General features: G+C 41.2%; 1 protein-coding gene across 1 annotated transcript; it reads right to left on the bottom strand.

The window, feature by feature from the left end:
• Positions 1–1,709: 1,709 nt before the first annotated feature.
• LOC121550626 (transmembrane protein 184B) lies at positions 1,710–20,754 on the bottom strand. Its single transcript, XM_041862953.1, has 9 exons — positions 20,318–20,754; positions 15,734–15,961; positions 12,498–12,663; positions 9,589–9,679; positions 9,088–9,163; positions 7,800–7,891; positions 7,338–7,507; positions 6,652–6,858; positions 1,710–3,742 (listed from the first exon to the last, which is right to left on the bottom strand). The coding sequence occupies exons 2-9, from the start codon at positions 15,950–15,952 to the stop codon at positions 3,504–3,506; spliced, it is 1,260 nt and encodes a 419-aa protein (XP_041718887.1). The 5' UTR covers positions 15,953–15,961; positions 20,318–20,754; the 3' UTR covers positions 1,710–3,503.
• Between the last annotated feature and the right edge of the window lie 1,461 nt (positions 20,755–22,215).

The following is a 22,215-nucleotide window of genomic DNA, read 5'->3' as shown; positions in this document are numbered from 1 at the left end:
TGGTAGAGTGGCCAGATGGAAGCCACTCTTCAGTAAAAGGCACATGACAGCTCGCTTGGAGTTTGCCAAAAGGCACCTAAAGGACTCTCAGACCATGAGAAACAAGATTCTCTGGTCTGATGAAACTAAGATTGAACTCTTTGGCCTGAATGCCAAGCGTCACGTCTGGAGGAAACCTGCCACCATCCCTACGGTGAAGCATGGTGGTGGCAGCATCATGCTGTGGGGATGTTTTTCAGTGGCAGGGACTGGGAGACTAGTCAGGATCGAGGGAAAGATGAACGGAGTAAAGTACAGAGAGATCCTTGATGAAAACCTGCTCCAGAGCGCTCAGGACCTCAGACTTGGGCAAAGGTTCGCCTTCCAACAGGACAACGACCCTAAGCACACAGCCAAGACAACGCAGGAGTGGCTTTGGGACAAGTCTCTTAATGTCCTTGAGTGGCCCAGCCAGAGCCCGAACTTGAACCCGATCGAACATCTCTGGAGAGACCTGAAAATAGCTGTGCAGCGACGCTCCCCAAACAACCTGACAGAACTTGAGAGGATCTGCAGAGAAGAATGGGAGAAACTCCCCAAATACAGGTGTGCCAAGCTTGTAGTGTCATACCCAAGTAGACTCGAGGCTGTAATCACTTCCAAAGTTGCTTCAACAAAGTACTGAATAAAGGGCCTGATATTTACAAACATGTTTTTGCTTTGTCATTATGGGATATTGTGTGTAGATTGATGAGAGAAAAAAACTATTTAATACATTTTAAAATAAGGCTGTAACGTAACAAAATGTGGAAAAAGTCAAGGGGTCTGAATACTTTCCAAATGCACTGTATAAACACTACATGTAAAGTGTTGGTCCCATGTTTCATGAGTTGAAATAAACGATCCCAGAAATGTTCCATATGCACAAAAAGCTTATTTCTCTCAAATTTGGTGCACACATTTGTTTACATCCCTGTTAGTGAGCATTTCTCCTTTGCCAAGATAATCCATCCACCTGACAGGTGTGGCATATCAAGAAGCTGATTAAACAGCATGATAATTACACAGGTGCACCTTGTGCTGGGGACAATAAAAGGCCACTTTCAAATGTGTAGTTTTATCACACAACACAATGCCACAGATGTCTCAAGTTTTGAGGGAGCGTGCTATTGGTGCTAGGGGGTGCTGAGGCGTATTTCTGTCTGTAATAAAGCCCTTGTGTGAAGAAAAACTCATTCTGATTGGCTGGGCCGGACAACCCAGTGGGTGGGCCTGACTCCCCAGTGGATGGGCCTATGCCCTCCAAGGCCCACCCATGGCTGCATCCCTGCCCAGTCATGTGAAATCCATAGATTAGGGCCTCATTTATTTATTTGAATTGACTGATTTCCTTATATGAACTGTAACTCTGTAAAATCTTTGAAATTGTTGCATATTGCATTTATATTTTTGTTCAGTATACATTATGCATATGAACTATAGAAAAAAAATGAAAAATATGCACATCCAATTTATCAGGTGCAGGAGAGAAGAACATATCAAAGACAAAAGGAATGTCCGCAACTCTTGTATGCTCCCATCGTGATTTAATCAGACACACAATCAGAGTTGGATCTTCGTCAGATTGACCTGAGTTGCGGACATTCCTTTTTTCTTGCATATATGAACTACACATTGACACATCCAGTCCACAGCGGGAGGTTTAAAAAATACTTATGTTGTCGCCAAAGTTCCGGAACATCTCTTTAATAGTTTATTTTACACTAGTGCAAAATGTGACAAGCAACCAAATAAACCAGGATTCAGTAATAGACACTATAGTTACACTACATCTCAGTGATCACTTTATACACAACTCTACATTAGTTTCTGCTTTCCCAGTAAGGCAGCAATAATTGGCACATGAAGGTATGGAAAAAGTGATTATACTGCACTTAATTTCCCTTACTTAAACAGAGTCCAAAATGATAGGGTAGATCCCTCTTTCACAATTTTCACAAGCAGAAACAAAATATATATAATATTTTCAAATGACAAGATACCAACTTTAATATCATGAAATATCAAACTGATCTGCAGAAATCACATTGTTAATACTACATAGCTTATTTACAATATAGCAATTTATTAAACTTTGTAATTAAGCTAAACATAACAGCAGACATGCCCTAAAAATGAGAACATCGAGACCAAATTACACTACATCATTTAACATTTAAACCAATCAAACAATTGCTGTATAAATGTTATCTTCAGTGAATTGAACAATAATAGAAACATCAGAAACTATAAAAAGGTTCTACTCAAACTATTTACAATACTGCAGGTGTTTTTTGTAAGGTTAACATTGTAGAGCTCTGCTGAATTATACACTCAAATCCATGCTGAGAAAATTAATGAGAAAACCACAACCCTCCACATTGGTGGGAGCCGGCCTTATCCTCCAATTTGTCTGTGGCATGTTAGATACAAAGGATTTCAAAGCGCCAAAGTCTATAGAGTTTGAAGTTCCTGCTCCAAAGTCAGTTGTGTCTTTGAAAAAATAATTCAGTTTGTCGGGAGTCCCAACAGAGGACTGCTGAGCAAATACTTCAAAACACGCAAATGCAACAGATGGTCCTTGAAGTGTCAGAGCCAGCCATGACGGGCCCGATTCCTGGGTTCGCTCCTGAAGTCGTACATTAATCAGCTCCTATTTGAAACTCACATGAATCAGAGAGAGCATAGTACATACTTCAGCGGCCAGAGAAGAGCTCAGTCACTGCTACGATAGAGACCGAATCAGGATCAGGGAAATTATTTTAAAAAATGGCATCACTTCCTGCCTTGTCTGAAACGGTTCAGCAGACATGCTATTTTCCCATAGCATCATGACTAGCGAGGCAGAAACAAAAATCATCTCATCACATAAGTTTATTAAAAAAATCTTAATTCTGTCTACTTCTTGAGCTTACCTGCAGGAATTATTCATTAAAGTAACTGTCCAGTGAAAATCTCACTTTTAAAAGTTCATACTCTTAACTCGTACCCAAATAATGTTGTGGCGAAAGCATCAAATTGGAGAAAAACACTTCAAAAACCACACCTCAAACTTGTATGTCAAACAGACCGTTTAAAACATGCTTGCTATTTCCTCATAGAGGATGATGTCATCCTCCTGAGGAGGATGAGCTGGCCAATCAGCTATCTACTCGTATTCATATTTTTACCTCATCATTCTATTGTTGGGGTACACCGACACCATTCCAACACAGAAAAACTGCATACTTAAACATTTTTGGAAGGAAAATTATTTCAATCATTTTGTAATTAATTATATATAGATAATATTTAATAGAAATCTGGAAACACTGGACAGTTACTTTAAAACCAGGACTGAAGTAAAGACTTCATCTTAAAAAATGAAATGAAAGAAAATGAAAATTAACCACACAGACGGATGCCAGTTCTGACAGTGGGATATGCTGTGCCAGTGTTGCCCTGGGCGTGGTGAGGAATGGATACTTGTGGTGGTGGGCGACTCCTTAGAATTCGTCATCAGAGATAATCAGCAGGACTTTGTCAGACTTCTTGGAGCCCTTGCCGCTGCCGCCTGTGCCTGCTTTGCCGTTGTTCTGGCTGGGCTGCACCACCTCCTGGGTGGACTGCTGGGTATACTGCTGGTAGGCTGGGGAGAAGTTGTGGATGGCATCCTGGACCATGTCCCCAGGGTTCATCGTCTCCTTCAGACCACTGGAGATGCTCTGCATGGGGGCGATGTTGTCTAGAAGAACATAACAACAGACAAATTTTTACATGGTCATTTAACTTGTTTATAGGACATAACTTTGATCTGAATATCAAACCATAGAAAATACAACATAAGAAATAGAGGAGTAGTTACGCTTATGAAAACTAAATTAATCCATTTTTGAAGACAAGGTGCTGACAGACTCATTAGGAAAAACTCCCTAGTCCAGAATCCTAGTTGATACGAATCTCACTAATGCAAATTCATTGGTTTTAAGCCTGTGCTCAGTCCTTGTGCCCAGTGTTCCACCACATGAGGACCTCTTGTTAGTGTTCCTCTATTCTCAGTGTTGATGGATGAGAGCATAGAGAGAGATGACAGGGTGTCTGCAGCAATTCAGTGGGAGTGAGGAAGATGAATCCTCTCCTCTGCCTACCTTCCCAGTCACTTCCCTGGCTGAGCTCCTCCAGCTGTGGGCCAGATTGATACTTACATTTTAACATTTTAGTCATTTAGCAGACGCTCTTATCCAGAGCGACTTACAGTTAGTGAGTGCATACATTTTTCATACTGGCCCCCCATGGGAATCGAACCCACAACCTGGCGTTGCAAGCGCCATGCTCTACCAACTGAGCTACAGGAGGGCTATAATACCAGGGTGTCTCATCCAACGTCCCGGGAGCGGCCCGGTGCAGACAGGACCAACGCAGCCTTCTGTTTCAGGGTCAGCGACAGTGCAGACTAGGCCAGGTCTCTGGAGGGAAGGCGGCACGGCGGAGGGTTCCGCTGTGCTTCAGGGTCAGAGACGTGGTTAGGCATGCCCTCCTGAGCTTCTCCTCACAGCTAGCCTGTTTTGCAACTCTGTCAGGGTTGGAGGAGGACAGCCTGGTAGTATATAAGCCTCCCAAACCTGCACAGGCACTGAAAACACCTCCACACATGGCTGACCTTCTGACACTTCCCAGCCCAGGGAGGGGGTGGATGGGGCTGTGACTCCACAACTCTCAGCAGCTATATCAAAACGCCAGACTAGTCTTAATGGGAATCCTTCCGGTTCAGGTGATGTTTATGCAGTCCAGTCACATACTGTAGCACTGAATTATGACCTTTGCGGGGCATATAAGAAATGTAGCCCCAACACCATGTATCCCTTTGAGGGAAAATTAACATTCAAAACCATACTTTTGGAAACTCCTCAGAGAATAGTCTGGCTTTCAGCTGCATTTCATCTACAAGTTTAGACCACAATAAAAATCTAATTTGCTGCTTAACTTTCTACGGCTACATTATCATTAGTTTTAATTGAATAGCAACTATAGTGAATGAATAATACATGTGTACGTGAGCAAGAAGAAGGCCGAACATGGGAGAAATCACTGATTCGTTTTGTCACAAGGTTCTTTTGATCACTAGGCAAGATGAAGAGAACACTTTTACCGGTCAAATGAAATGGAGATGGAAACATTTCACACTTAAATCAGCATTTAGCGATTCCGTTTCTTTCTGCATGTATGTCTCCTATAGCCCAAGGCCTCAGCAGGATTGCTGATGCAGGAGAGAATGAGCTGAGATGATTGATATCTCCGCAGAATGCTTTTCCCTTGGTCTCCATTTGTCTTCTGCTCATGTGAACGGTATTGACGTCAGAGTGCTACCGCCAGTTCCTGCGATTAAGTGTATAGAGGCTATGAAATGCTCTTCCTATAGTGTGCTGTGCTAGCAACTTTCTTGTGAGCCATGAGTAATGGTGAACACCGTGAAGATTGAGGTACCGTTCCTCTGCTGACCTCAGGCCTGCCTGGCACACGCTCTGTTCACTCTGGCCATTTCTCTCTGACGTGTTTCCCATTCCCTGTTTACAGCCAGGGAATGGGACTGAAAACTGCATTGTCACCTACAGGTAACTTCCAAAATAAAGGAAACACTTGAGTAAATGAGGGATACAATGTATATTGAAAGCAGGTGCTTCCACACAGGTGTGGTTCCTGAGATAATTTATTAATTAACATCCCATTATTTTGTCTACCATGGCTAGAAGAAGAGATCTCTGTGACTTTGAAAAAGGGGTCTCAAAGGAGCATGAAGGGTTTAAAGTGTGTGGTCACCAGATCGCAACCCAATTGAACCCAATTGAACACTTCTGCAGCGGCAAAACACTAAATTATTGAATTTCTCATGGAAGAATGGTGTGACAACCCTCCAATAGAGTTCCAGACACTTGTAGAATCTACGCCAAGGCGCATTCAAGCGGTTCTGGCGGCCTAACACCATATTAAGACACTTTATGTTGGTGTTTCCTTTATTTCGACAGTTACCTGTAGCTGCCAGTGACACACTTTCATAACCTAATACTGTAAGTAGGTTTATGATCATAATGCATGGCTTTAAATTGAGCAGCAATGTTAGTGTTGTTACCAGCTGCAGGTATATGCCTAATGCCAATACTAATCTACTCTTTAGAGGAGTGGAAGACAATTAGCTGTGGAATAAAACAACCAATAAATCAATACATCTAATGACGAAAAAAATATATATTGATAGTTACATATCGGGATATTATTTTTGACTATGTATTGTATCGTTTTGACAATATACTTTGACAATATTATTTTTGCGCTAGTTGGCTGTACCTGCACCAAAACTCCAGTATTTGTACTTCATAGCTTGTTCTCCATCTTCTTTTTAAATATGGAGCCCATTTGTTTTCAGCACTTTTATTTCCATGACTGATCAAAACTCATTTTCTCATGGCTCTCTCTTATACCTCTGCAGCAGACATATGGTGAGCAATACGTTTGGAACATCGCAAAAAAAATCACAGTTTCGAATCGGCACCCAAGTATGGTGATATCGTATCTGGCAATTCCCAACCCTCCTAATGACCCTTTCATCAGCTCCAACAGATACCTCCTCTCTCTATGGACGTGTAGAAGAGCAGTTACCGTGTGCTCCTGGTAGTTCGTTCTTCTTCTCCTGGTACACAGTGCAGGTGAAGGCGTAGCGCAGGGCGATAGCAGCGAAGAACATCTCGATGCAGGTGATGAAATTCTGCCAGCCTGCTGCCACGGTGCCAGCCCCCACCTCCTGGCCGTCGATAAACAGGGCATTAGGGATGACCTCACAGCGCTCCAGGATGGCCAGCACCATACCTAAACGACAACAGAGGACAACAACACCTTCATGTGTTACTCTAGTCTAATGTACCAATTACAATGTATTTTGTAGACTTTTGGAGAGCTCTTTGGTCTTGGCCATGGTGGAGAGTTTGGAATCTGATTGATTGATTGCTTCTGTGGACAGGTGTCTTTTATACAGGTAATCTCTTTTATACAGGTAATCTCAGCTAGTTACCTGTATAAAAGACACCTGGGAGCCAGAAATCTTTCTGATTGAGAGGGGGTCAAATACTTATTTCCCTCATTAAAATGCAAATAAATTTATAACATTTTTTACATGCGTTTTTCCTGATTTTTTTGTTGTTATTCTGTCTCTCACTGTTCAAATAAACCTACCATTAAAATTATAGACTGATCATTTCTTTGTCAGTGGGCAAACGTACAAAATCAGCAGGGGATCAAATACTTTTTTCCCTCACTGTAAGTCAAGGTAAGTAAAGGGACCAACGTACCCTGCCAGAAGGACAGGAAGATGACAGATTTGATGGTGAGGAATTTGAGCACGGGTTCATAAGGCCTCAGCAGGTCACTGGTAGCGAAGAAGAAGAGGAAGAGAGCGTACAGGGCCAGGCTGACAGAGATGTTGTAGATGATGGTGATGTAGAGGTATCCTCCATTCACACTGCAGAGGGGAACAGGATCAATACAGTCATATTAGTGGGGATCTATGTACATTCACTTTCTCAATTTCCATCAAGATTGACATGTATTACTCAATACTCATATCGTAAACATCAATGTCTAATACTGAGAAATGTGCTGACATCTTATACTATAGATCCCTGATTCTGAACCATTTCCCTGGATTTTACTTTCATGTGAAATGTAAAAAGTAAAAACACACAATGAGTAGTGTGAGCATGCGAAGGGAAGTTGAATGGGTGAAATGGAATGGAATGAAAGGTTGTGCTCACTTAAAGTCTCCATCATGATATTTGCCAAAGGCCTGCAAGAGGATGGTGACGATGGCCATGATGGGTTTGACGACACAGAACTGAAGAGTGGCCTGCATGACATAAATACAGGATGGGACATGCATTGAACACAGAAACAAAACAAGGAACAATGCAGATGACAACTACTTCATGCTGGTTATTGGGTTTGAAAGGTAGCCAACTGTATGTCTTCAAACACTGAGTAATCTATGCGTTTTTGTGGAAATAGATTGTGTGTCTATCAATTTGCAATGTATGACATATTATGTTAAAATCTTCAAAATATGCATGTATTGACATTATGCCAACACAATGTACTGTCTGAAGTAATGTTAAAGTACACTAAGGGGCACTCTTATTGAGTTTCAAGGGTTGGTAGTTTTCCTTACTGTGGCTACCTGCAGACCTTTAAATGTGAAATGATATAGCAACTTCAGGACAGGCCTGTGCTTTTGGATTAGAGGTCCTCCTCTTGAAACTCTGGGTAATCTCTAAATGCAGTTATTGATCCCATTCCCTCCAACTTATCGTCTCACAAAGCAAGAGTAGATCTATTTATATCCCTTTAAACTATTATACCAGAAGGAAGAGAACAGCAAGGTTGTGCTTTGAAACCACCCCACGTAGGAGTCCAGCCAGAACATGCCAAGTGCTTATCAGCTCCCTTTCTGGACATCTTTTTCCATTTCATAGTCTAGTCACTGTTTTGAGGACATACCTTTCAGATCCAATTGCCATCAGTGTAAGACTCAGAGCACAGACTGCATCCCCAAGACACTATGGGGACAGTCTCAAGCTGACAGCTCATATTATTGCTCTGTGTTTATTACAAAGCTGTTTTCACCTGTTCTCAGATTGCTTTTATTTTCCTTTTTAACCAGTCAACCTTATCCTCCAAAAAGTGGACAGCCAATTATAATGCCTGTCATTTCGCAATAGAGGAGCGATCTTGATAAAAAAGTTAAATGAGGTGACATTAAAATAACAAATCACAATTTCCTATTTCCATATTTTTTTACATTTACATTTTTACATTTACAGTCATTTAGCAGACGCTCTTATCCAGAGCGACTTACAGGAGCAATTAGGGTTAAGTGCCTTGCTCAAGGGCACATCGACAGATTTTTCACCTAGTCGGCTCGGGGATTAGAACCAGCGACCTTTCGGTTACTGGCACAACGCTCTTACCCACTAAGCTACCTGCCGCCCCCCCTATTTTCAGAGTGCTTTCATCAACCAAGCAGGAAGGAGGGAGATGGAAACTCACCTGTTTACAGAATCTTAAAAAGCCAATAGAGTAGCTTATTCCACCTAAGCAGCAGGTACCATACATACAGCTCGACCTGGGAATGATAGCAAACATGTGGTCACAAATGTATGCTTTGAATGTGTACCAGATTTTTTGGACATTCTAGTGTCCAAAATACAAGACATTTACATTTACATTTTACATTTTAGTAGACGCTCTTATCCAGAGTGTCCACTGGCCCCCCGTGGGAAACGAACCCACAACCCTGGCGTTGCAAGCGCCATGCTCTACCAACTGAGCTACATGGGACTGATCAAGACAGCATTATTCTTGAAGTCAGACTACCTTAAAACAAGATCAAGACGTTATTTCAAGGAAATTACAGCCTGACCCTGGATGACTGCAAGACTTGCAATACAAACTGATAATCCCCAACATTCTGGGAGGGTTTTTAGAAAGCTACTTGCATAGCATGTAGTATGAGACCATGGTATCGGGGATGGGACTGGGAGCACTCACTCAATGGACTTCCCTCGGATCTCGGACATGATGGCACTCTCTCCCCCGAGGTACTCAAAGGACAGGCTTAGGAAGTTGTAAATCACAAATGCTGTCAAGGAGAGAAAGGACAAAGTTACTCACATACATTCCTGTACATTATGATGGAATGTTGTTTACAACACTGATACTAGTTTTGCAAGTGGGGTCATTTTCAAAAACAACAATTCAACGTCACGGGTCAGTCCGTTTAATGATGGAATCCATAGTATGGGGAAACAGCACCACTGGCCGCCCCACCACCATTGTTATTGTTGCCGAGCTGAGGAGTGTCGTGCAGCATGGTAAAAAAAATTGTGCAGTACATATTGTGCTCTATCGTGCGTGCAATGATGTTGTAATATCACAAACGGGTGTGGTTGTTCCACCATTAACCCTTTACACTCATGGGAATTGGCCTATATGGATAACATTTCTTTCAGAAGAAATATGAAATGCATATGCATAACCATTGTAACAACTGAAAGAGAACAGTTTGGAGATTATGGAGAAATTATTACACCAAAAGGTGAGGACACAATAGGTCACCTGACAAGACTGAATCCAAACATTACACTATTGATTTTTTGTGCATTTTACATTTACTGTACTTTTCACTGCATTTGTTGATAACAAAATCTGAAAATACTCTGGATACATTCAGTGACATGATAAGACTATTCCTGGAAAATGTGGGGTAGGTGCAACAAAATACAAGGGTTTGAGTGAGAGGTCTAACTGGTGTCTCCAAGTGGCCACACACCTCTCCAAAGTGTGCACAGTTCCTAAGTCATTTCAATGCACTTTATGACTCAAAGAAGAGTCTTCAACTATAAGGTACTTTTTTGAGCTCTCCTAGCTGTTCCGTTAAGGAACTACAGCAAGCATACTTGTAGTTGTTTTGTTTGTAACACAACCTTGCCTCCCTGCCATCACACAATTACTGTTGTTGTTTACACAATCCAAAAACGGTCCATTATAAATCGCAATCTGGGTCAGGTGGACATCATTTGAAAGCCTGTTCTATTGACAACATTACTAGCTAAGTTCTAAAATATGATATTACAGTGTTAGGCTTTCACAAGGCAATTCAAAGAAACAGATCATAATTTTTGGTGCACATAGAAAGGAGTCATGAGTGCATTCAGGTGCGTGTGCCACTGTGAATTTTCTTCACAATAGACAAACATAGGTTCATTCTGTTCAGAATAACCCTGGGTATGACACCATGTCATCTTGTAACTGTACATTAAACATAGTGATCATAAACGTTGATACTGTATATGACATGAGTTTTATGATATGGAAATGTGAAGTGCACATTTGGACTCAAGGGTGTTTGGCTTGCTTGTATGACATCAAAAGTGGTATTTATTATAATCCTCAACTTCTCATCTTTCAAAACACATAGTCCTCTTAATTTATAGCATTTCCCTCACTCAGACAACAAAACATTTGCTAAAGTTGTCCAATTAGCAGGAGGGATGGGAGTGACATCTTGTCGTGCGCGGTGCTCAAGTTCAGCACGGCTGTCAGTCAAAGCCCATACAGCTCTGATGTCATGTATAGCATGTTACTGTACAGCCAATGCCTTCCAATCTAGGTGTTTATCAGTGCCCAAATCTGACATTTTCAACCCGTATACGGGTATGAGTGTAAAGGGCTACCGATTCCAGCTTTAAGAGGTGACTTGAGCCTACTATTTAATCTCAGTAAAAATTAATGTTCTGTCCATATAAATCATTCCTGATAAACATGGATTTTAAAGATAGTTGTAAATCTGTGAGCACTCTGTGCCGCAGTTAATATTGTGGGCCATATTGTGATGATAGCACTGTAGAGATCATAGGTCCTAATTTAGAAGCTGTGGAAAATGAACTTATACTTTTGTGAGAGGGTTTCACATGATAAGAACTATATTTTTCACCAATCAATGTTTTCTCCCCACCACTAAGAGGCTTGGGATGGTTCTCTGTCCTCCAAATCCTTCCTAAGCCTTGGTTGCTATTTCAGGAGGGTTTTAAAAAAAGCTAATGCAGGTGGTGTACACTCTCAAGTATCAGGGGCACAGAGTTTCACACAGTGCTTTAGCCCTGGCCATGCTGACTCAATAAAATGCAAGAGTTAACCTGTTCTTAAAGAGAAATATCCACCACTAATCACAAACAATCTAAATGAATCTTGTCAATAATGCATGTGAAATATTAATAGTTTTACATTTCTCCATATATCAAACTACACTTAATCCATTCTGCATGTGATTCACCTCTGCCATTGGTAAAGTACTACAGTCTTTTCTTATTGCTTCGGTACATAATGACTTTTAAAGAAAGGTGTTTCAGAGTACAATTCATGAGACATTAATAATTCAATGTGAAGAATAGCTATGAGGAAGATGAACATTTCCATTAAGCTTGAATTAAAAACAACTCTTAACTAGTTTAGTTTGGATTAGAATGATCTCAACTAAAGTACATTCCTTTTCCACCTTTTGCAAAGAATAGAATACAAAAACCACTACGCCTAAGAGGAAAGAGACTGGTCTGAAAGTCTACACGCCCTGGAAACAGAACACCATGAACAATAGGGCCTCTCTACCCATAGAGAAGCACTGACAGGTGAGAAAAACAGGTTGGGTCAGTCCATTTTAGCTTCAATCCTTATAGCCATCAAATACATATGTGGAGGGTATTAACAGCTCATTTTTTCCAGAACTCATAATAGGTCTACCGCCAGTCTAACTGCCATTACTGGCCAGACAGAACCCGCCCGGTATCTGACTGCTGCCGCCTGTACAGGTGCTTATAGAGGAAACCGCTGTCAGGGCGCTGGCTGAGATATGAGGCAAGAGCGAGGGGGAGGAGAACGGTAGGGTGGTTTGTTTACTGTACCTTCATAACAGTCTCGGATGGAGTCAAAGTAGACATAGTACTGGTCGTTGCTGATGAAGAGCAGGCTGAGCCAGGAGTCAAAGGCATAGATTGGCACGATGAAAAGAATGCGAATGATGTAGCGCTGCTCGTTAGGGACCGTGTAGGACCTCAGGTGTGTGTAGATCTGGAAAAGGAAATAAAACAAAAATACTTATAAAAAAACAAGAGCACTGACTTGGCAAAAATGCATTGAGGTATTCAAATCCCAGTTTTAGCCCCCAGACCCACAATTATGAATAACTGAGCTAAACCTGACGAGCAGTATTAGGGGCCAGTGCTTCAAAGAGAAAGGTTCTTATGAATAAAGGGCACTTCTTTGAAACCCTCTCAGGGCACGATTTGGCTATCACACAGGGCCCAACAGGCTTTAGAAGGATAGCATTACAGCATTGACTAAAATATATAAAAAAGGACAGTGTCTGTAGATTGGGGGTCGAGAGGTAAGAAAAAGATAGAGGAGGGTCAAAATGAAAACCCAGAATGATAACACTGCATAATTGGTATAACAAGGTGAGCGGAATTAATTTCTGCTGATCAAGGCAAAAGCTTGACTGAAAAGTGAATGTCTGTGTTATAGGATCTACTCTGCTGCAGATCTGTTACTGGGACGTTTTTACACTTGGGAGAGAGAACAGAAAGAAGTTGAGGGGTGCACTGCTTCAAAACTCGTGTCTCAGACGGTTGAATTTGATTAAACTCTTCAATTTCACCTGAATTATTTAAAAACATAATGCAGTATGTGAATGCTAAATGGTGTGGCATGATTCCCTATTCTAGGAACCAACATTTTTCAGAATTGGAGTCAAGGCCATGGGGTGAAGGAAAGTTCAGAGCATCCATGAAATAGTTAGGTTTGTGAAGCACATAATCAACTACATATTTTCAGGGGCAAACGCCAATGGAAACTAAAAGCTCATAATCTAGCCATCCATCGTATACAGTACACCAGCAATGGTCAGAGTTGAGTATTACAGTTTGATCCATTTCAAGTGGTGCACCCTGGCATTTCTTGACTTCAGGTCCACTCACACAGACTAATGCAACATGATTAAATGGCCATTAGAGGTGGCACATTAGAGGCTGGCCAGTGCCAGGGCGTGATGTATGTGGCTCTCTTGAGCAGTGAAGTGAAGCAGGCTGCAGACTGATATCCTCCAATTCTCCTGAATAGCTGGTAGAAAGACTGCAGCCCTCCAGGCTCCATAATGCTGAGCTGACAGGCAGACAGACAGAGCTGTGCCCTGGGTAATGACTCTGCTCTAACCTGACTCAGACTCAATACCCCCCCGCCTTAGCTGAGCAGTAGCCCAAGTCCATCCCCTAGCTAATTTCAGTTGGTCTGTGAAGGGCGTTTAACTCTACCTCGTAATACTCCACCGCCCGCCCCTGGCCCTGACAGCTGTGACACACCAAACGTCCATGTTGGAATGAGAAAGAGTATGGAGTAGAGTGTATCGCGTTTATACCAAGCAGTGTCCGTGAGAAAGTGATAGGGGTGTGCACTGATCACGACAGTTCTATCCAGAACACCCAGACAGAATGAGAGGACCACACATCACACTGACTATAGTGTGATATTATGACCCTCCTCTCTCCATGACAAGGGAAGTGGGATGTCTGAACAGTGTCAGAGAACATCAGTAACACTCCACAGTACTGTACCACCTGGTGCCTTGCAACGCCGTGAGCAGACTGGGACATCTAAGGTCAGCATCGACCAGCATACAGTGTTAGTAAGCAGAATGGGAGAGGAGGAGAACTCTCCAGAGGCAGTCTTATGGAGGAAAATCTGATGATACACCAGAATACTAAATAAAACCAATCCTGTTGGGAAGGCTGTTTTTACTCTCCCTGTATGCTTGCTTCATGAAACCCTGCAACTATCTCACGGGCCACATATGTTAATGTCTGGCCTGCTTCGATGGGCAGTGGATGGGGAAAAAAAAACTACTCCAGAACTAAACAGATGGACAGAACAGGAGACTACATGGAATGCCAAGTGGACAATTTTGCGTGTTTATGAAAATGTTCCATTTCATAAGACATTTTAAATCTAGTAAAAAAGGGTATGCTTGCTATACCAGAGGTATGCCTACATCTGCTTGATGTATTTTCAGCAATAGAGTGTGAGCTGATGATAATGTGAAATGTATCAGAAATGTTGCAACCAGCGTATAGAAAAGGTCAGCACATGAACCCAGGGGACAATAATACCATCATATTCCTATCTAGAAATATCATAATCATCTAAATCTCCTACCAGAGCCAACACTGTGGGACTCCCTGGGGGCTTCCTGTCTATACAGCCGTTAAAGGTTGGATGGACCCATTCTCAGCAGCAGTCAGGTTTATCGGTTCATCAGCACAATATGAGAAGAGACGCCTCGTTCCCCACTGCTGAGCAGCATAAAACACACAACACATGGGTCCTCTGCTGATAGCCCCTCGCAAAAAGTTATCTTCTCCTTTTATTACGACGCTGTAAATGTGACCTCGACAACACCTGCACATCCCTGCTGATAACGCATGCCATTCAAATGTACACCCTCTCTGGAGTTGATGAAACGGCAGTCTGATGATAAGTTTCACCATTGTCTCTACTGAAAGATTACAGCAAAATACAGGGTAAATAGCAATAACTGAAGAAAAAAAAAAAAAACTATTCATGGTACTTAGGCCTTATTATACTGCTCTGACCAGCCTTTCGATCGATGTCGGCTCTGTTTGCATTGTGTTGTTATCAGTGGTAGTCACGGTCAAGGGAAGTGCCCGCAAACAGCAACACTAATGGATCACGTAGTAACAAGGAAGAAACAATAACACACTATGTACAGACCGTCACTTTACAGATAGAAGCCAATTAACTTTCACACTCAGTATTGTCTCTCAATGATGGAGACAGTGAGGAGAAAGTAGGTCTGGTCAACACCTGATACTGGATCAAATGTAGAAGTGAAAAACACAAAACAAAATGTATTGTCTGACTGGAGAGTGAGAGTCTTTGCCCTCTGGTAAGGGTGTAGACAACCCACAACACCTTCCTAGCTCCCATTACATATTTGCATTTGTTTGCCTAGAAGCTGAGTGATACTGACAACGCCTGGAGCCATGCTTTTTTACTTGCCACTGATTTTGTTTTCTAGATTCACATCAAAATGAGTACAGAGGCAGAAAACTGGCATAATGTAACATACCTGATGGCAAGTGAGGAGCAGTGCTGACCAGACAAAGATCCCCGACAGAGCTTGAGCAGCGGTTGTATTCAAGAAGATATCGTGTGCCACAATAGTCCCATTCCCTGTTTGAATTATTGTCATGTTGGATATGTCTGACTTGTTTAGAATTGGAGATGCGAAACGTATGAGAAACTCATTTTGGGGGCCTTCTGAATCCATCGCCATTTCCTCTGCCATGCTATTAATCTGAAACAATAAAAGAAAAGTGTTGTTTAGGTAAATGAGGAAGCTCTAGGCCAGGGATCGTCAACCGATTTTTCCTTGAGCAAATGGCCAGGGGGCCGGAACAGAATTACAAATAATTTGTAGACTGCAAATTGACCGCAAGAAGCCCAAACAGACATAATATTTGACTAACACATAAATTATTTCAAACCTTACTTACATTTGTATACAATCACATATATCTCTCCATGACTGTAAGTCGCTTTGGATAAAAGCGTATGCTAAATGGCATATTATATTATTATTATTATTATATTATGCGTGGGAATACTTTGGAACAGATTTCCAAAATGTTAATCACTTGGAGCTGATTTTCTGAGTGTTTTTACAGTCTTACGTCCCCAAAAATGTATAATTATAATATACACAACACAATATACAGTGAGGGAAAAAAGTATTTGATCCCCTGCTGATTTTGTACGTTTGCCCACTGACAAAGACAGGATCAGTCTATAATTTTAATGGTAGGTTTATTTGAACAGTGAGACAAAATAACAACAAAAAAATCCAGAAAAACGCATGTCAAAAATTTTATAAATTGATTTGCATTTTAATGAGGGAAATAAGTATTTGACCCCTCTGCAAAATATGACTTAGTACTTGGTGGCAAAACCCTTGTTGGCAATCACAGAGGTCAGACATTTCTTGTAGTTGGCCACCAGGTTTGCACACATCTCAGGAGGGATTTTGTCCCACTCATCTTTGCAGATCTTCTCCAAGTCATTAAGGTTTCGAGCCTGATGTTTGGCAACTCGAAATCTTCAGCTCCCTCCACATATTTTCTATGGGATTAAGGTCTGGAGACTGGCTAAGCCACTCCAGGACCTTAATGTGCTTCTTCTTGAGCCACTCCTTTGTTGCCTTGGCCGTGTGTTTTGGGTCATTGTTATGCTGGAATACCCATCCACGACCTATTTTCAATGCCCTGGCTGAGGGAAGGAGGTACTCACCCAAGATTTGACACTACATGGCGCCATCCATCATCCCTTTGATGCGGTGAAGTTGTCCTGTCCCCTTAGCAGAAAAACACCCCCAAAGCGTAATGTTTCCACCTCCATGTTTGACGGTGGGGATGGTGTTCTTGGGGTCATAGGCAGCATTCCTCCTCCTCCAAACACGGCGAGTTGAGTTGATGCTAAAGAGCTTGATTTTGGTCTCATCTGACCACAAGACTTTCACCCAGTTCTCCTCTGAATCATTCAGATGTTCATTGGCAAACTTCAGACGGGCCTGTATATGTGCTTTCTTGAGCAGGGGGACCTTGCGGGCGCTGCAGGATTTCAGTACTTCACGGCGTAGTGTGTTACCAATTGTTTTCTTGGTGACTATGGTCCCAGCTGCCTTGAGATCATTGACAAGATCCTCCCGTGTAGTTCTGGGCTGATTCCTCACTGTTCTCATAATCATTGCAACTCCATGAGGTGAGATCTTGCATGGAGCCCCAGGCCGAGGGAGATTGACAGATCTTTTGTGTTTCTTCCATTTGCAAATAATCGCAACAACTGTTGTCACCTTCTCACCAAGCTCCTTGGCGATGGTCTTGTAGCCCATTCCAGCCTTGTGTAGGTCTACAAACTCTTTGGTCTTGGCCATGGTGGAGAGTTTGGAATCTGATTGATTGATTGCTTCTGTGGACAGGTGTCTTTTATAAAGGTAAGAAACTGAGATTAGGAGCACTCCCTTTAAGAGTGTGCTCCTAATTTCAGCTCGTTACCTGTATAAAAGACACCTGGGAGCCAGAAATCTTTCTGATTGAGAGGGGGTCAAATACTTATTTCCCTCATTAAAATGCAAATCAATTTATAACATTTTTGACATGCGTTTTTCCGGATTTTTTTGTTGTTATTCTGTCTCTCACTGTTCAAATAAACCTACCATTAAAATTATAGACTGATCATTTCTTTGTCAGTGGGCAAACGTACGAAATCAGCAGGGGATCAAATACTTTTTCCCTCAGTGTGTGTATATATATATATATATATATATATATATATATATATATAAATACAGTACCAGTCAAAAGTTGGGACAAACCTACTCATTCAATGTTTTTTCTTTAATTTTTACTATTTTCTACATTTTAGAATAATAGTGAAGACATCAAAACTATGAAATAACAAAGTTAATTTGTGGAATTTCTTTCCTTCTTAATGCATTTGAGCCAATCAGTTGTGTTGTGACAAGGTAGGGGTGGTAAACAGAAGATAGCCCTATTTGGTAAAAGACCAAGTCCATATTATGACAAGAACAGCTCAAATAAGCAAAGAGAAACGACAGTTCATCATTACTTTAAGACATGAAGGTCAGTCAATACGGAAAATGTCAAGAACTTTGAAAGTTTCTTCAAGTGCAGTCGCAAAAACCATCAAGCGCTATGATGAAACTGGCTCTCATGAGGACCGCCACAGGAAAGGAAAACCCAGAGTTACCGCTGCTGCAGAGGATAAATTCATTAGAGTTAACTGCACCTCAGATTGCAGCCCAAATAAATGCTTCACAGAGTTCAAGTAACAGACACATCTCAACATCAACTGTTCAGAGGAGACTGCGTGAATCAGGCCTTCATGTTCGAATTGTTGCAAAGAAACCACTACTAAAGGACACCAATAATAAGAAGAGACTTGCTTGGGCCAAGAAACAAGAGCAATGGACATTAGACCGGTGGAAATCTGTCCTTTGGTCTGATGAGTCCAAATTTGAGATTTCTGGTTCCAACCGCTGTGTCTTTGTGAGACGCAGAGTAGGTGAACAGATGATCTCTGCATGTGTCAGTGATTTATTTAGTATTCAAGGCATACTTAACCAGCATGGCTACCACAGCATTCTGTAGCAATACGGCATCCCATCTGGTGTGCGCTTTGTGGGACTATCATTTGTTTTTCAACAGGACAATGACCAAAAACACACCTCCAGGCTGTTTAAGGGCTATTTGACCAAGAAGGAGAGTGATGGAGTGCTGCATCAGATGATCTGGCCTCCACAATCACCCAACCTCAACCCAATTGAGATGGTTTGGGATGAGTTGGACCGCAGAGTGAAGGAAAAGCAGCCAACAAGTGCTCAGCATATGAATGCCATGGGTGTGCAAAGCTGTCATCAAGGCAAAGGGTGGCTACTTTGAAGAATCTAAAATATAAAATATATTTTGATTTGTTTAACACTTTTTTAGTTACTACATGATTCCATATGTGTTATTTCATAGTTTTGATGTCTTCACTATTATTCTACAATGTAGAAAATAGTAAAAATTAAGAAAAACCCTTGAATGAGTAGGTGTGTCCAAACTTCTGACTCATACCGTATACAGCATTTGTTTACATCCCTTAGTTAGTGAGCATTTCTCCTTTGCCAAGATAATCCATCCACCTGACAGGTGTGGCATATCAAGAAGCTGATTCAACAGCATGATAATTACACCTTGTGCTGGGGACAATAAAAGGCCACTCTAAAATGTCCAGTTTTGTCACCCAAAACAATGCCACAGATGTCTCAAGTTTTGATGGAGCATGCAATTGTCCACCAGAGCTGTTGCCAGAGAATTGAATGTTAATTTCTCTACCATAAGCTTTCTCCAAAGTCGTTTTAGAGAATTTGGCAGTACGTCCAACAAAGTACTGCATAAAGGGTCTGAATACTTATGTAAATGTCATATTTCATTTTTATTTTTTATTTATTTTTTACATTTCTAAAAACCTGTTTTTGCTTTGTCATTATGGGGTATTGTGTGTAGATTGATGAGGGAATAATAAATACAAATCCATTTTAAAATAGGGCTGTAATGTAACAAAATGTGGAAAAAGTCAAGGGGTCTGAATACTTTCAGAAGGCACGATAGATAGATAGATTAGATAGATTGATCGATCTTAGAAAACGTGGGGGGACAAATAAAATCATTTGGCCAGCGGGGCACTCAGTGGTGGAAAAAGTACGCAATTATCATACTTTAATAAAAGTAAAGATACCTTAATTGAAAATGACTCAAGTAAAAGTCACCCAGTAAAGAGTTGAAATGGTTATATTTTAGGCGCCTTGCGGTCAATTTGTTATCTACAAATTATTTGTAATTATGTTCCGGCCCCTGACCATCCGCTCAAGAAAAAAATCGTCCCGCGGCTCAATCTACAGTAGTTGATGATCCATGTGATAGGCCTATGTGAATGATCAAGAACAAAACATCCACAGCCTTTATAATCTATCTGAGCAACCTGTTGCATGCTGCTGTATGGGCAAGTCATAGCCTACACTCATTTTGTCCAAACAAATATTTGTAATTACTTTGTTATATGTAGGCTACATAGGTAAAACACTGAAGCTTACCTTGCTTAGCTGTCTGTAGACTCGATGGCCTTGACCTAACGTTACTGGTATATCCACATTGAGCGAAATAGACTTCAAATCGAACGTGACCTTTCTCAAAAATACATTTGGACTGTAACAATTAATAGAAATAAAGACGATTTAGCTTATGTTATCGAATACCATTACCAGTGAGCTTGCTATAAGAAATGGCTTCCTTTCAAAAGGTACGAACGGAGGATTCTATACTTCCTTGTTGTGAAGACAGGTGTAATGCGAGGTCGAAGTCCACACAGCCCGTGAAGGGTGAGTATAGGTTATTGGAATAAACGAGGATGTAGGCCTATGTTTTAATAAAAGCGACACAGATAAAACCGAATATATCCTCTCTGGACTAATGCCCCTGCTCACTAAACTGCAACTTCAGGGATTTATTCATTGCGCTGATAATGTTGCAAAACGTTTCGTCGCAACAGAAACCGTTTAAGCAAAGGAAAACGTTTTTCAACGGAAACGAGTTTCAGTTGGACAAATTCAGGTAGGTCCCTCCCCGTTTCGTTCCGTTCGCTGTTTGCTTCCGTTAAATTCTTAAACGGTAAACGGTTTCCATTGCCAGACGTAATGAATACACCCCAGGTAAACACTGAAGTGGAGCATGCGCTATAGAAGCACGTCGAAATGTGATCATGGATGTAGTCATCGTTATGTGACATAACTATAGGCCTAGTAGCCTATACACCTTTTGCATGTCCATCTAGTTGTGTGTGTGTAATAAGTGAGGCCTAGTACAAACATTGAAATAAGTCAACCAAGTCAAATAAATGGTGTAAGTATAAATTATATGGCCAAATAAACATTTGATATATTCTGAACAGAAATATAAACACAATATGCAACAAAGATTTTACTGAGTTACAGTTCATATAAGGAATACAAATCAGTCAATTGAAATAAATTCAGTAGGCCCTAATTTATGGATTTCACATGACTGGGCAGGGGTGCGGCTATGGGTGGGCCTTGGAGGGCATAAGCCCACCCTCTGGGGAGTCAGGCCCAGCCAATCAGAATGAGTTTTTCTCCACAAAGGGCTTTATTACAGACACCCCTCTAAAACGACATTGGAGACAGCTTATGGTAGAGAAATGAACATTAAATTCTCTGGCAACAGCTCTGGTGGACATTCCTGCAGTCAGCATGCCAATTGCATGCTCCCTCAAAACTTGAGACGTCTGTGGCATGGTGTTGTGTGACTAAACGGCACATTTTAAAGTGGCCTTTTATTGTTCCCAGCACAAGGTGCACCTGTGTAATGATCATGCTGTTTAATCAGCTTCTTAATATGCCACACCTGTCAGGTGGATGGATTATCTTGGCAAAGAAGAAATGCTCACTGACAGGGATGTAAACAAATTTGTGCACAACATTTGAGAGAAATAAGCTTTTGGTGCATATGGAACATTTCTGGGATTTTTATTTCAGCTCATGAAACATGGGACCAACACTTTACGTTGCATTAATATATACTGTATATATATATATACAGTATATATTTGTATTATGTGCATAGTGTTCACTGTAGAGTAAAATCCAGTGTGAACTCCTTACAGCTTGGCTATGTTTACACAGGCAGCCCAATTCTGGGGGATGTCAGTGTAAACGAGCCTATGGGTGCTATACAATGATGTATATGTGTGTATATATATAATTGGTGCTATATCATAGCAATAAATCAAATGCTATTTTGCATGTGAAAATTTCATGGGAATGGGATGTATTTGCTCCTTTCTTTACATTTGTGTTAGTTATGCACTCTTTGGTGGTATTCAGTGTGGCTTTAAAATAAAGATGGTTGTCTCAAACAGAATCAGCTTGTGGCTACTCAATCCCCAGAAATCCATGGGCATTTATAATGCATAAAC

Source organism: Coregonus clupeaformis, chromosome 35 (assembly GCF_020615455.1).
Source record: "Coregonus clupeaformis isolate EN_2021a chromosome 35, ASM2061545v1, whole genome shotgun sequence".
NCBI classification, from domain to species: Eukaryota; Metazoa; Chordata; class Actinopteri; order Salmoniformes; family Salmonidae; genus Coregonus; species Coregonus clupeaformis.
Note: the sequence above shows the minus strand (reverse complement) of the source record. Positions and strands in the feature narration are given on the sequence as shown.